This window comes from Oryza brachyantha, chromosome 7 (assembly GCF_000231095.2).
Source record: "Oryza brachyantha chromosome 7, ObraRS2, whole genome shotgun sequence".
Taxonomy (NCBI): Eukaryota; Viridiplantae; Streptophyta; class Magnoliopsida; order Poales; family Poaceae; genus Oryza; species Oryza brachyantha.
This window is the reverse complement of record NC_023169.2, coordinates 498,828-513,895: the sequence shown is the minus strand read 5'-3', so window position 1 is coordinate 513,895 and position 15,068 is coordinate 498,828. Positions and strand designations below refer to the sequence as shown.

The 15,068-nt window shown below is 39.0% G+C and overlaps 1 protein-coding gene and 1 long non-coding RNA gene across 2 annotated transcripts; one reads left to right on the top strand and one right to left on the bottom strand.

Annotated features, from left to right (window-relative positions):
• Nucleotides 1-653: 653 nt before the first annotated feature.
• Nucleotides 654-4,783, bottom strand: LOC121054949. Its single transcript, XR_005812204.1, has 4 exons — nucleotides 4,685-4,783; nucleotides 3,766-3,906; nucleotides 3,062-3,279; nucleotides 654-706 (listed from the first exon to the last, which is right to left on the bottom strand). It is a non-coding gene; the product is annotated as an uncharacterized LOC121054949 (long non-coding RNA).
• Nucleotides 4,784-9,527: 4,744 nt separating this feature from the next.
• On the top strand, nucleotides 9,528-11,148 carry LOC102716706 (probable protein phosphatase 2C 61). Its single transcript, XM_040526116.1, has 2 exons — nucleotides 9,528-9,908; nucleotides 10,012-11,148. Exons 1-2 carry the CDS (start codon nucleotides 9,647-9,649, stop codon nucleotides 10,893-10,895), a joined length of 1,146 nt encoding a protein of 381 aa, XP_040382050.1. The 5' UTR covers nucleotides 9,528-9,646; the 3' UTR covers nucleotides 10,896-11,148.
• Nucleotides 11,149-15,068: the final 3,920 nt, after the last annotated feature.

Below are 15,068 nucleotides of genomic sequence, written 5' to 3'. Positions count from 1 at the left end.
GGAATTGTAAACAAGCCAAAGATACTCAAGTCACAGCATGAGATATCTGATCGGATCAAAGAACTCAAAGCCCGTGTCAAGGAGACAAGCGAGCGCCGTGCAAGATACAGGATTGATGAAGCAGCATCCACTTGCTGTTCCTCGTCGTCGTCCAGGCTTGTCTCTGTTGATCCCCGGATGCCAATGCTCTGTCACTATCAGATCACTGCTGCCAACCTCGTCGGCGTTGACAGGCCCAAGGATGAACTGATCAGCTGGTTGATGGATGCAGGCCATGGCTGTGATCAGCTCAAGGTGATATCTGTAGTTGGGTTTGCTGGAATTGGCAAGACAACTCTTGCCATGGAGGTTTACTGCACACTCAAAGCATCATTCCACTGTCGAGCTTTCATTTCAGTCTCCCAGAGACCGGATCTGAAGAACTTACTTAAAGAGATGCTCGTGCAGCTACATGAAAAGGATTCAGTCATAGAAGACCAGAGCTTTGACTTACTGCAAATGGCCACAAAAATAAGGGAGTGTCTGCAAAATAAGAGGTAAATGCAATAGGCAAAAGCATAAATATTCAGAGTTGTAAAATTGTACTCTTTTGTTTACTCAACTCAATAGGTGCATGAGCCTTTCTTGATGTTTCTTTACAGGTATTTGGTTGTTATTGATGATATTTGGTGCTTGACAACATGGCAAACCATAAAATGTGCTCTCCCTGAAAATAATCATGGTAGCAGAATAATTATAACATCAAGGATCAAATCAATAGCAAACTTGTGCTCCCCCAGAAATCTCATATTGAAAATTGAGCCTCTTGATGAACTTGCTTCAAAACGATTACTACTTGGTAGAATATTTGGCACTGTAGATGAATGTCCCTCCCAATTTTTTTTTTTTTTTGGTTGGGCTGGCCCAACCAAGGCCAGCCAGATTGTATTAAGATTTGCCGGAAGAAAAACAGTAAGTTACACGGCAGCAGGGTGCCAAGCGAAGGCAAAAGACAAAAGGAAAGAAAGAAGAAAGCAAGCGGCCATGCTCAATTAGCCATGGTCGTCAAAGATTGTGAAAAAGCCAGCCATGATCCAAATCCTGATTTCTTCCCGCAGGTCATTGAAAAGCTCAGCCGCTGATCTGAATTTCTGATTGAAGATCCTTGCATTACGCTCCTTCCAGATAAGCCAGCAAGTTAGCATGACTAGGGTGTCGAAGGCCGGTCTGAAATTTTCTCTGAACTTCAGCCTTGCTAGCAGCCACCATTCACCTAAATCCAGGGAGTGCTCACTTGGTAGGTCAAATTGGACATTTGTCCAGCTGCGAGCTAGGCGCCAGAATGCAGTGGTGAAGCCACAGTTCACGAGAAGGTGATCTGTAGTTTCAAAAGCCATGGAGCACAGCGCGCAGCTTGGGTTATGTGGCCAGCTTCTGCGAGCGAGATTGTCTGCTGTGAGACACTTCTTTTTGATTGCCAGCCACATGAAGAACCTGACTCGTGGCATTGCCCTTGTTTTCCAGATCAGGGGAGCAAGGGGGTCGTCTGTAACCGCGATGTGGAAGAGGTTGTAAGTTCACTGATAGAGAATAGTCCTACTCTAGAGGCAATGAGTCAAATACTGTCACTTAGCTATGATAATCTCCCCTACCATCTGAAGGCCTGCATGTTATCATTCAGTGTCTTCCCAGAAGATTATATAACTAACAGTACAATCTTGCTGAAACGTTGGGTTGCTGAGGGGTTTGCAACTGAGAAACATGGACTAGCTGCCATGGACACTGCAGAGAGCTATCTTCATGAACTTATCAACAGATGTATGATTCAGCCGTTCCAGTTCAGCTATGATAATAAGGTATACACAGTTCGAGTACATGATTTAATGCATGACCTCATTGTATCCAAGTCAGCTGAACAGAATTTTGTTACTAGAATTACTAGCCAACAACATGCAACAATCTCTAGAGACAAGATCCACCGGCTGTCAGTCTTCTGTACAGAGCAAGAGCATATTAGCTGCATACCTGATAGAGCAGAGATGACACATGTCCGATCTCTGGTGATCATCGGATGTATTGAACAATTCCCTTCTCTTTTAAGGTTCAGATTCCTACAGATATTGGAAATAATAGGTTGTGGATTTCTGAAGAATGAGGACCTAAATAACATAGAGAAATTATTTGGGCTGAAAATGTTAGTTCTTTTTGATGTGCCAGTCAGCCAGTTGCCTACACGTATAGGGGAGCTAAACCAATTAGAACTACTTCTTGGACAGAAGACCAGAGTAAAAGAATTTCCAAATAGTATTATTCAGCTGAAGAAACTAACACATCTACAGTTGGATAATAGTAAGCTACCAGAAGGCCTTACAAGTATGAAGGGGTTGCAAAAATTAGTAAACTTCGACATTTGCAGCAGCTCAACAAAAGCAGTCCTAGAGCTTGGTGATTTGATTAATATGAGGATGCTTACTGTATACTGGAATCCAAGAGATACTGATGTCTGCAATATGCATGGTGAGTATCTGATCTCTTCCCTGAAGAAATTGAGCAATCTTCAAGAACTTTATATCAGAGGGCCTGTTGGTATCGGACTGTAGTTCCTGCTGGAACCCTGGCCGCATCCATCTCATACATTGAAAAGATTCGCAATGGCAATCTCTTTTTGGTTACCTTAGAGCATCCCCAACAGCTCATCTAAATTTGGTCATCCATATCTTCATATCTTCATTTGGATGATCATTTAAACTAGTTTCATCCTTCATATCTCTATGTACTCCACTAGATTATCCATATATGACATCCTCTATATTTCTTTGGAGGATAGAGAGAGATCATCCAAATACGAAGGTTCTCTCTCCTAATATGGATGACATCTAAAAATAGATGATAGGATAGTCATTCTGTTGAAGCTTAATTTATAGTCTTCATCCTTTATTTTCAGGATAAAGGATAGGATAGATGAGCTGTTGGGGATGCTCTTACATCCCAAAGTGGATGGAATTTCAGTCTAATCTTTATTACTTAGACATTAATGTTGAGGAAGCAAGAGAAGAAGACCTGAAACTACTTGGACTGTTACCTTGTCTGCTGCATCTTGAGCTGTGGACAAGATCAGCAACTGAAAAGCCCATAGTCATTCCAGGCAAAGGATTCAGCAGCCTGAGATACTTCTTGCTTGGTTTCAGGATGCTGAGATTAGCATTTCAACCAGACTGCATGCCACAGCTCCAAAAACTTCATCTATGGGGGGAATCATCTGTCTGTGTCTTTCGTACCATGGAGAACCTGCCATCGTGTCTGAAGGAAGTCTATGTCAAAATACACTGTGAGAATCTAAGTTATCAGGACATCAGAGTTGCAAAGGCTGCCATCAGTACTGCAGCAAAGGCCCATCCTAGCCATCCTAAAATTTACATCGACATAGTGGATGATCTGGCATTCTCACGTCCTGTATCTCCTTGTAATACAAACTAGTACTCATGCATATGCAATGCACGTCTTCACAAATATTATGCAATGCACGTCTTCACAAATATAAATTTATCCAAACATATTGCAGGCAAGCAATGGTCGAATTTCTCTAAGAAACCATATAGCTACTGCAGTGGCATCTAAATTTAGAGCACTATCTTTGGAAAATTTTATGTAAGTAGTAAAATAATAATACCATTGACTAACATTATTTGATATCTCATACCACATAAAAAAATTTATCCCGCATCCATCACCTTAGTAAGCATGGGAATTAGATCAAGTATATGTAATGTAGGCAACCCAGCATACCTTGCATGATCCGATGCTCTTTGTCGTCTGTTTTTTGTTGGCATGCGAAACAAAGAAGGTCCTGGCAGATCTATAGCATGCTTGGGCAAGTCTTTCAAAGTCTAGTAGGTCGATGCATCATGATGTAAAGAGTCACATATTCTGTAAAGAAAACATTATCAAAATTGAAAAAAAAAAGTATAACTGCAAAGGGAACTAGTGAGTGAACATATTTGGCCATAGTTCACATTACTTTACATGGTGAATTCTTCTGTATTTTGTATGTATCGATTAGTATGTGGCTCCAAAGTGAAGTATAATAAGAAAATAGCATGGCATGCGTTTTCAACTACCAATAATGTAGAGCTACTGGAACATTGGATGAAAAGATCTCAATCCTTGTAGTCTATTGTGGAATCAGAACATCTGTTAATTTTGTAAATCATTAAATCCTAGTATCACATAGGCACTGCTACGAAAAGAAAAAAAATGATGATATTACAGTTTAAAATTTTGAAGAACCTGATGTAAGAAAACTAAAAGGCAGATTTTTAGCTCCATCACCCAAATAAAAGCTCTTGGCATAGAATCATGTGCATTTAGAATAAAAAACCGTCAAATGACATATTTTAGTAAACTAATGAAGAAACTTCAACCTGACAGGCTCCGAAGTTGTGCTCAACATTTGAAAACTATGCATATTTTAGTTAGGATCCTAACATAAACTGCATGCAGATAAGCAGAAATATATAATTGTACTCTTAGTCTGAAGTTTGCAGAAATCAATTCAGTTGAGAATGAAAATGAAGATCACCAAAATTGCACCCAGCGAGGCATAAGTTAGGAGCAAGAGTTAGATAGGAGCACTAAGGTAAATTAACATAAAAAGAAAGCAAAACAGCGGTGGTAAATTTTAAAAGGACCAGGCCACAAATCTTACTTATTGCTTAATCATTCAATCATAGACTCCTACAGCTGAATAGGATCCTTCTTCCCTTTTAGAAAGGTAAATAAGAATCCGAAAAAAAAAATCTTGTGATCTGCAAACACAAATCGCAGTAAGGTGTTGTCCTCAGCTACATTTAAATCTTGTATAACCTGAAAGTCTGTAGCTATCGCCCAAGTGGGCAATACAACATTCTTAAATAGTTACCTGCAGGAGCCATCTATTTTTGCCGAAATTTGTTTATACTCAGCAAGTAGTAATTGATAAGCAGGGTTTGCAAAATCGGCATTGGATCAGAACGTTAGCTGGGGCATTGTCAGAAAGAGCAACGGCTGAATATGTACAATTATGGGAGGAGCTCGAAACAATCCAACTGGATGAGAGCATGGAAGATCAATTAGTGTGGAATTTGGAGCCGCGTGGTCATTTCACAGCGACATCGGCCTACAGTATGTTCTTCATGGCAAGGGAGCAGACTTCATGGGAAGAACGGCTGTGGAAGACAAGAGCGCCTTCCAAGGTGCGCTTCTTCGGATGATGGCTCGCCATCAAAGGAAGATGTCTAACGGCGGATAACCTCCGGAAGAGGGGATGGGGAGAATTAGTTTCTAATGCACGCTTCTTAAGTAACTAATAAAAAAAAAGAGATACATGCGAGCCCAATATGAGTAAACTGCGTAGCACTAAAGCTTATAATTAGATGGACTCTAGTCTGGAAGATTTGTTTGTGCAAGAAAGTTTTGATTTTTTTTTCCTACTTCGAGATATGAAATTCGGCAGTCCAAATTCAGGAAGGTGAGCCAAATGGTTCTGCAAATTGGCACGCAATACATGGGAGGGGGAAAAAAGAATGCAACGGCTTAGACATTTCGTCGAACAATCGGTGAGCATAGCAGAGCGGGCAATAATACATGGGAGGGGGAAAAAAGAATGCAACGCTTTATAGACATTTCGTCGAACAATTGGTGAGCAGAGCAGGAAACAAGGTACTATACCCAATGGCCATTGCATTGGCCTCCCCGTGGGTGTTATCCATGGCATCAGAGAGCGGAGCGGAAGGCCGCAGCAGAAGGCTATGGAGCATTCAAGACAAGGAGACAGTCGTGTGTACCTTTGGCTGAGTCCAGTGAGAGGATTTACAAATGACACTCTGGTTGTTGATTGTAAAGACATCTCGTTCTTTTGTTGGTCCAAAGTTCACTTGTTAGCCAAGCATAGATACTGCTTGGCTAGCAGCATCCTCTTTTCGTCTACGTTTATTCCTATAAATTAAAATTTAAATTTTTAAACTTATATTTAAAGTTGATTTTGGGTTTTTCATCGTATTTTATTTTTTCCCTATACTTTTAGACAGTTAAAAAACACGCATATAAAAATTTTACTTACACATTATTTTTTATTTACAAAATTTTAAAGCAACTTCACTGTATAAAGGTTTTTTTTAAAAAAACGCATGTCCATCTTTTGGTTTATTGGAGGAATAAGAGAAACAACAAATTTGTAAATAAAAACAATAATTTATGGATAAAACTCTTATAAAAAAATTCCAAAAACACCGTTTAGGCTGTATTCTTAGGCTACTTTGGGGAGTGGTGGTAGTTAATTGGCGATAATAGATTAATACATGATTAATTAATTATTAATTATAAAAAATATAGAAAAATAAATTAATTTGAATTTTTAAAGCAACTTTCCTATAGAATTTTTTTAAAAAAAACAAGTTTAGAAAGCGTGCGCGTGGATAACGAGATAATATTGGGTTGCTTAGCTGGGAAACTAAGACGACCTTACTAGAACTTATGTATACCATTATTTTTTTTTAATCCAAATGATCAAATTTATTTATACTACCAAATCAAGTTTTGTTTGTAGAATATTTTATTTACTGGTAAGAAAAATCTAAATAACTGTTAATATTTGTTGGGCCAACAATAATACTGCTAAGAGAACGGAGAATACCTTAGTCAACATAGATTTAATTCTGTTAAAAAATATAGATTTAATTAATTAATTAATCCAACGATGACAACTAGAAACGAACAACTATAGCAATTTTTTTTTTACTTTTCAGTGTGCAAATGAAATGTGATTTTTCATATTTGCATACCAGTGTACGCTCGACACTCCATAATCTACTCCATCCACAATGTATAACGGCTTATTTAGATTTATACAAATATTAATATATTTAGATGTATATATAAATTATACATATTAATCAATAAATTAATCTAGAAAACAAAAGTCCTACGACACGAAATATAGATAGTACGAAATTGTTCTTCCTGAACTTTTTTAGCAACATGCAGACAAAAAAAATTCCACTAACTAATCACTGTCATCACCGTACCCGCCAACCCAAGAACGTACTACCAACTTGAACAGTATTAGCTCTTTTTCTTCTGTTCGGGGACTTTTTAACAAATTTGGACAATTCTCATTAAAAAAGATTCAACACTGGAAAGCTGCGCGTCAAATCCGGCGAGAAATAACAACAATTAAAATAAGAGTTAGCAACACCATGCATATACGTTAGAATTAGTGACAGCAGCTAAGATTAATTAAAATCAGAAATCAAATCATAACTTGTCCTCCCCTGCAGTTGCAACTTGGAAATCTTTTCAGACAATATGATCACGAGCTCCTCGCCAGAGAAGAAGCTGACCTTGGCCAATAGATACTGAAAAATAAACAAAAATAATAGATATACCAAAATAAATTTTAAATTGAGTTTTAAGATTTGAATTTCTGCGCACGCTTATAAAGCTGACGGAGAGTGATGCAGTTTGTGTGAAAGAAAATTCAGTTTGCATATTGATCATGTCGGCTGTCGGTTTCATGGAAACCGGACAACTGAAATGTTGGATTCAAACAATACAAGTATTTATTAATAATGTAAGTATGCAAGTACGGCGTACACTAAGGCACTGTTTAGTTCCTATTTTTTTAAAAAACATCACATCGAATCTTTCGACACCTAAATGAAACATTAAACATAGATAAAACATAAAATTAATTGTATAGTTAGGAAAGAAATTGTATGATGAATCTTTTAAGTCTAATTAGTCCATAATTAGCCATAGATGCTATAGTAAACCATATGTACTAATTAGACCCAAAAGGCCTAAAAGATTCGTCTCGTAGTTTTCAGACAAACTACGAAATTCTTTTTTATTATTTATGTCAAAAACCCTTTTATTATCTATAGAACGTTCGATATGACACATAAATCTTCTTTTTCACAGCTATGTATAAGATCCAATAGTGTATTCAAAGTCGTAGCCATCAGCTCAAGAATTAACTGCCCTCTAGTCGACATCACTCGTGAATTAATCACACACAACTAGTCAACATGAATCCAATTAAGTCAAACCGATGACAGTTAGCTGGAAATAAACGAATCTACTAGCTGCACGAGTGTTTTTTTTAGTCTTATTTTCTCTTTTTTTCTTGTATGTAAATTATTATTTTTCATGTTCCTGTAAAAATATAGGCTCCATTGTCCCATATTATTTCTTATAAATCTTTGAACAATAAATGTCTCTCGTTTTGTCGCATTTGCAAATGCTTATATATCAAATTTTAAATTTTAAACTTGGTTAAACTGCTATAGACACATATAGAAATTTACCCACAGATAATTATTATTTGCAAATAAAACATTTCGTTTTATATGGATGCCCGTATAAACGAAACGCCGAGGTCTTTCTACTGCAGAAAGAAGCCATAATCTCGAGAGTTCAAGCGCAGATTAATTTGCACCAAGTAATAACGTCAATTTCTTTCTCTGTGCAGCTCAGGAGGTCACCGGCGTTGCTTCCTCTTATCTCGGTGGTTTGTTATTGATCTCTTATGGTGGCAGCTTCGAGTTTTCCTATGACGTCTTCAACTGGATATGCTGTAGGTTTACGTTTTAGCAGGTTTGCCGGCCTTCAGCTTTATCTCTGGCAATACATCCACAAGAACGTCGACCTTTTTTTTTGTCTACGGAGACAGATCTTTAAGGAGTACTGAATTTTCTTGTTGTAGTCAATGAAACTTTAACCTCCATCGGAGGCCCCGTTTGGGTACCCTTCTTGTGGTTTACATGCAACTGTTTGTAGTCTTCAAATCACCATCATCATTGCCATATGTGTCTTCGTCCAGGCGGAGAAGCAACAAAGGACCTAATTGCTTTTTTTATCTCCAAAAGTCCTTTGTTGTAAAAATTTTGAGCTTAGATTTAGCCATCTCCAAGGATCCTTTTTGCAAAACCGCTGACGCATGCAGTTCAATACTCGGTGTCGAATAATACTCATGAGATATGTATTTTTACTTACTAAATAAAATTCATGAGTTCAAAAAAAAAGTTCAATTTCGGCTATATTTATTTCTTCGGGCCAACCAAGCAACGACTTTTCACACTACAGTAACAGCAGCAGTCGCTAGCTAGAAAGGTCAGAAATTTTGACACTTTTCGTCAAAAAAGAGAGGTTAACACGCTGATCCCACCAAAATTAACCACGTTAAGACAACACCTCGTATTTTATCTTATGTTTATACTTATAAACCAAAATTAAATATTTCAATGTTAATTTAGGATTGATTTTGAGGCTTTTCACAAAAGTTTATTCTTCCGTCTTAACTTTCATACACTAAAAATATTTATATATATACACGCACTATTTATAAATTATTTTTTATTTATAAATACTTTTGCAACGCCCGTTGGAATTATGGGCGGCAAACAAGTCAACAAGTCAAAGTCAAACCATATCTGATCCTCCCATGCACTTGCAGTCTTTGCTCATATATCCATCCAGCGGACAAGGCAGGTCAGTCACGAGTCGCCAACAAATACCCTCTCACCGGATCGCTTTACTCACCGGCGAACACGCAGCGATCCAAGAAAAGCAAAGAGGTTTGTTTGCATCGAGCTGGTTGGTTGGGTTGGGTTGGTTTCTTGGACTGGCCCGGATGCGCATGGCGAGGTGGTGCGTGGGGTGGCCGGCGTCGGCGACGGAGAAGGGGTGTCGGGATGGGCTGACGTGGCAGGCGGAGCTGAGGCCGCACGCGGCGGGGGAGTTCTCGATGGCGGCGGCGCAGGCCAACGCGGAGATGGAGGACCAGGCGCAGGTCATGCCGTCGCCGGAAGCCACGCTCGTCGGCGTCTATGACGGCCATGGCGGCCCCGACGCCTCCCGCTTCCTCCGCTCTCGACTCTTCCCCCTCGTCCACGGTGCGTAGCTGAAGCTCTTTGTGGTTGGATTTCATTTAAGTCGCCATGCAAGAATCTTGAGCTGATCGAGTTGGTTTTGATTGGCGCCAAAAAAATTGAGCAGAGTTGGCGGCAGAACACGGCGGCGCGGTGACCGCCGAGGTGATGCGGAAGGCGTTCCTGGCGGCCGACGAGGAGTACTTGCAGCTGCTCCGGTGGTCGCTGCCGAACATGTCACGCGCGGCCGCCTCGGGCTCCTGCTGCCTCCTGGGCGCCATCTCCGACGACACGCTCTACGTCGCCAACGCCGGCGACTCCCGCGCCGTCCTCGGCCGCCGCGCGGCGACCGCCGGGCGCGGTCAGGTCGTCGCCGAGCGGCTATCCACCGAGCACAACGTGGCCTCCGAGGAGGTGCGGAGGGAGCTCGCCGCGCTCCACCCCGACGACGGAGAGGTCGTCGTGCACGCCCGCGGCGCGTGGAGGGTGAAGGGGATCATCCAGGTCGCGCGCTCCATCGGCGACGTGTACCTCAAGACGCCTGAGTTCAGGCGCGACGCGGCGGTGCAGCGGCGGTGCAGCCCCCGCGCCGTCGACCTGACGCGGCCGGTCGTCACCGCCGAGCCGTCCGTCCACGCCCGCAAGCTAAAGCCGGGCGTCGACCTGTTCGTCGTCTTCGCCTCCGACGGCCTATGGGAGCACCTCTCCGACGACGAGGCGGTGCGGCTGGTGTCCAAGAACCCGAGGAGAGGCGTGGCGGGGGCGCTGGTGCAGGCGGCGTTCAAGGAAGCGGCGAGGAAGCGGGAGGTGAGGCGCGGCGACCTGTGGCGGATCGAGCGAGGGGTGAGGCGGCACTTCCACGACGACATCGCCGCCGTCGTCGTCTTCCTCGACCTCGACAACGACGGACGCCGCGCGCGCCGCCGCGGCAAGGTCGTCCACTCCACCAGCAGCTGCTGCAGCAGCAACACGCCGCTCGACGTCTACAGCTTCTTCAACTCCGGCGCGTGAACAACCATCAATATCGATTCCAACGTATAAACACTGTATGAATACATGTGTTTTTTCCAAATGAATCTAAGACATATCAGATTCATTTGAAGAAATACACACAAATATTTATATTTTGGAATGAAGATGGTATATTTTCCGTTCATGTTCTGTTAGTATTTTTATTTTACATTTTTATAAGTAGAACCAAATAAGTTAATGTGTTGGAAGCATGGTAATATGAGACTGAGGCCGGGTTCGGCAGTACCTTCTTCCCCACCTAAATTCTATCGGTTTCATGTGCACGTTTTCCGAATGAACAAAATCTCACTAAAGTTGTCCTAAAAATTCATATTGATCTATTTTTCATGTTTTTATAATTAATAATTAATTAATCATATATTATCTAATTGCTACATTTTTCACGTGGATGCTCCTGCGCGACCTGATTTGTAGATCAAATGTAAAGTTTCAGGATACATGTGAAGATTATGTTTATCGATTTTCCGGATAGGTGTTCTTCAGTTTAAGCACATGCATAACTAATGTGCACAAATACCTGAACCATTGGCTTCAAATCTTCAGTATTTTCAGTTCAGGTTCATCATTTGAAAATGCTGAATTAAATACTAGTTCAACAATTACACGTGTATTTCTTAGCAAAAGAAAGGCAAATGCAAAGGCCGATATATAAACATTAATGAAAACAAGTTATGAATAAGACATATGCTCCCTCCGTCTAAAAATGATTCTTTTTTTAATTCTTGGATATTAACTCTTTATTGTATTTGATTTTTTGTGATTAATATTTTATTGTTATTAGATGATAAATCATGAAGAATGCATTGGCTATTTTTTTAGTTTTTTAATAAATTTAAATATAAGACATATTATCAAATGCTGGACACACAAATCAAATAATAAAGTTTTTTTCGGGGACGGAGCTAGCAGTGATCCCATAGTGTTAATTTGTGCTTCTCTCCTAATGTACGTAACATTAGAAAGGTTCCTAATACAATATACTAGTAGAGAAATTTTGTTCAATCGATTGAGCAAGTTGGAACCTCAGAAAAGAGCCTCGAGGTGATGGATCTTCCAATATCATAAACAAGACCCTGATGAAATCAATTTTTTTTACTTGAATTGGGGATTTGGTTAACACGATTCCTGATGAAGTCATCATCAGGCAAGCAAATGAATGAATGGATTCCAAAACAGAACAGAAACCACACGTGTACACCTTACTTCTATGACATCTTGAAAGATTGAGTCAGCTATATTTTGAGATTGACGAAATCAATATGGTTGCTTGAATATAATCGCCAGTCTGTGTTCTTTTGTAGCACTACAGAACGATTATTTCTCGATTTTTACATGTATGTTTTCTAAATTGTTAAATTGTGCGTTTCTTTAAAAAAATTCTATATAAACATTTATCATCTCACGTTTTTAATGTAGATTTTTAACTTTTTATTAGTTTATTACATTGATTACACCATTAAATATCTAACGAAAAATCAGATAATTTTTTAACACAGCCTTAGTCTCGCTTGCCGACCGGGCAACCTTGTCGGCCAGGGATATATATGATGAATATGATCCATCCTTGCAACTCAAGCAACACGCACGATCCCATCCATCTAGCTAGCTTAGCTAGCTAATGAATCTGAATGCTCATGTATTTGTGCATATAAATTAGCACACAAAATCAGCTAGCAAAGAAAGTTAAAAGTCGATTGATCACTAGCTAGCTTTTTATGAAAGCTAGCAGCAGGCAGCAGCTGCTTAATTACATGGATGCAAGGCCATTGCAGCTCGGCTGAAACTCTGAATGTTTCAGACAAACCAATGCATGTATGTAATGCCGCCTTTCTTCCAAGCTGAAAGGAAGCTTGGGATTCTTGCCTTGATGGAAACGGAAGTGTCTTTCTTTTTCACCAACACTGCACATCAGAATCCTTAATAGCGAGACAGATATTTGCATGATCGATGATGCAGAAGCATGCATAATATTTGCAGCTAATTCAGGTCGTCAAGCAGATATATGCATGATGCATCCATTGCTATCTCCAGATATATGCATAAGATTGCGACGATTGAGGTTTGCAAGTAATGCTGGATTAGGATCAGCCAGCTTTACTCCTAGACACTAGACACAATCACACAATAATTACACTGATCTCCAATCTGATCCTGGCATTCTAGCTAGCTCTACTGGTTATGAAATTCAGACACATTATCATTCAGAGTACGCTTTGTCTCCTCGATGAGATATGAAGCTGACTCTGTGTCTGCTGTGAGATTAACCGGATGTTAACTGCATATATATTTTGTTTAACCTTGGCGTTAATTACATTGTACCAAAAAGTCAATGGATTTGTTGGATGTGTGCGGTACCTAGCCCCACTGAGAGCTAATGTGTTGTACGGTTATACCCTAGCTGCACACCATATGATGATGGCACCTTTTTGTTCCGGCCCTATCAACTTTTGTATGTAAAATGTAAACGATTAGTCTCATTCCGGATATTAATAATATTAATCATATAGTAGTTGACAGTTGCAGTTGACCGCAATTAATTAATTAACATAATTTACACTGAAAATATATTCCAGCTTTCTAGTAACTTCTCCGGCACTATAAAAAATAAATGCCTCATTAACAAACCGCATGACCGAGCTGTTGTAATCTATCTATTTTTATAATAGTAATAGAAAAAAAACCATCACGTTTTCCCTCGTGGGCTAGAAAATCTTACATTAATTAAAAACAAAAAATCCAATTAGAAATACAATTTCGAAATTAAAAAAAAGAGTCCATATGTAACTAGCCTAGCTACTATATATATCTGCTTAAAGCAGTATTTTTTTTTCTTTACGGAAACAACAAGTCTACAATTAAGTTTAACATCAGGAAGATTGCTGGCCGTCTTAATTTATTAAGGCCAGACCGTACCCTACAATCCAATGTAATGTTCACTTCGAATTATTGCAATCTAAATTATTTGAGGCCTATGAGATATATTATCATAAGCCGAATTAGGTAATGCATAATAAGATAAGTAATTAATTTAAATACCCAACGACAGTGGGTCTTTAGCCACTTAATAATTTAGAAAGACATATTTGGAGTAACATATCAGATTATAGCAATGTAAGGCTCTAGATTATATAAGCTAACATAATAATTTAATTGTTTATTTAAGATTATCAATATAATATAAATTACAGTAGTAAAAGCTGAAACAAGAAGGACTTGGACACGGGCCATGATAGATGTGGGTGTGGCTATCATTCATTTTCAAGTGGTGCATGTGTGACTGATTCAGTTGGCATGTCACGTGTTAGCGAGTTGTAATTTTCTTTATCTAAAAAATATGTGTGCCCTTATGGTTTTTAATGTTTAACATTATCGATTTTTAACATATATTTAATTATTTGTCTTATTAAAAATAATTATATAATAATTATATATCTTGTTGTGATTTGTTTTATCACCAAAAAAAATTAAACATTACTTATGCTTTTATATATTTATTTAGCTTTCTAAATAAACAAATTATTAAGCTTAAATTTAAAAGACAACGACATAAAATGTTAAATGGCTAACAAAGTGCCATATTTGGCTCTCACTATAAACAGCGCCAATGACGTTTTATCTGAAAAATGTAGTCGCAAATTAATTTCTCTGTTCCAGAAGGCTGTAGTTAAACATAAACGAGTATAATATTACGTAGTTTTGGAAGATAATTCGTAAGGTCCACTGGTTAGCACTTATCAACCTCTTCCAAGAGTTATGCACTTAGGACGTGTTCCTTTTTATTGTAAGATAATAAATATTCTTTGATTGCTATGGGAGCTATTTAATTCAACAATATAAACGATATAATTAACAATTCTAAGGTAAACAATATAATTTAGAAAGACGGGATATATATATATATATATAAACCACAATGCTTATCAGTTTAGGAAACAAACGTATAAAAACCGAGTTAAAAATCTTGTTGTTGTTTGAAATAATAGAATAAAAAGCAAGATTGTACATGTATAAGTTCCTGGACAAAAAGAAAAAAGGGAAAAGGTTGGTTCCAATAGGGTAGGCTGCTTAACTTTGAAATATCAAAATTGTTTAAATTCTTATGTCACAAGACACAAGATGTCACTAATTAATGAATGGTTTTCCCGTGTTGTA

Excerpts from the sequence above, each read along its gene's own strand:
- LOC102716706 (XM_040526116.1), top strand. The coding sequence starts at position 9,647 with ATGCGCATGGCGAGGTGGTGCGTGGGGTGGCCGGCGTCGGCGACGGAG. Across the intron at positions 9,909-10,011 it reads ACTCTTCCCCCTCGTCCACG|AGTTGGCGGCAGAACACGGC; the intron begins GTGCGTAGCTGA and ends AAAATTGAGCAG.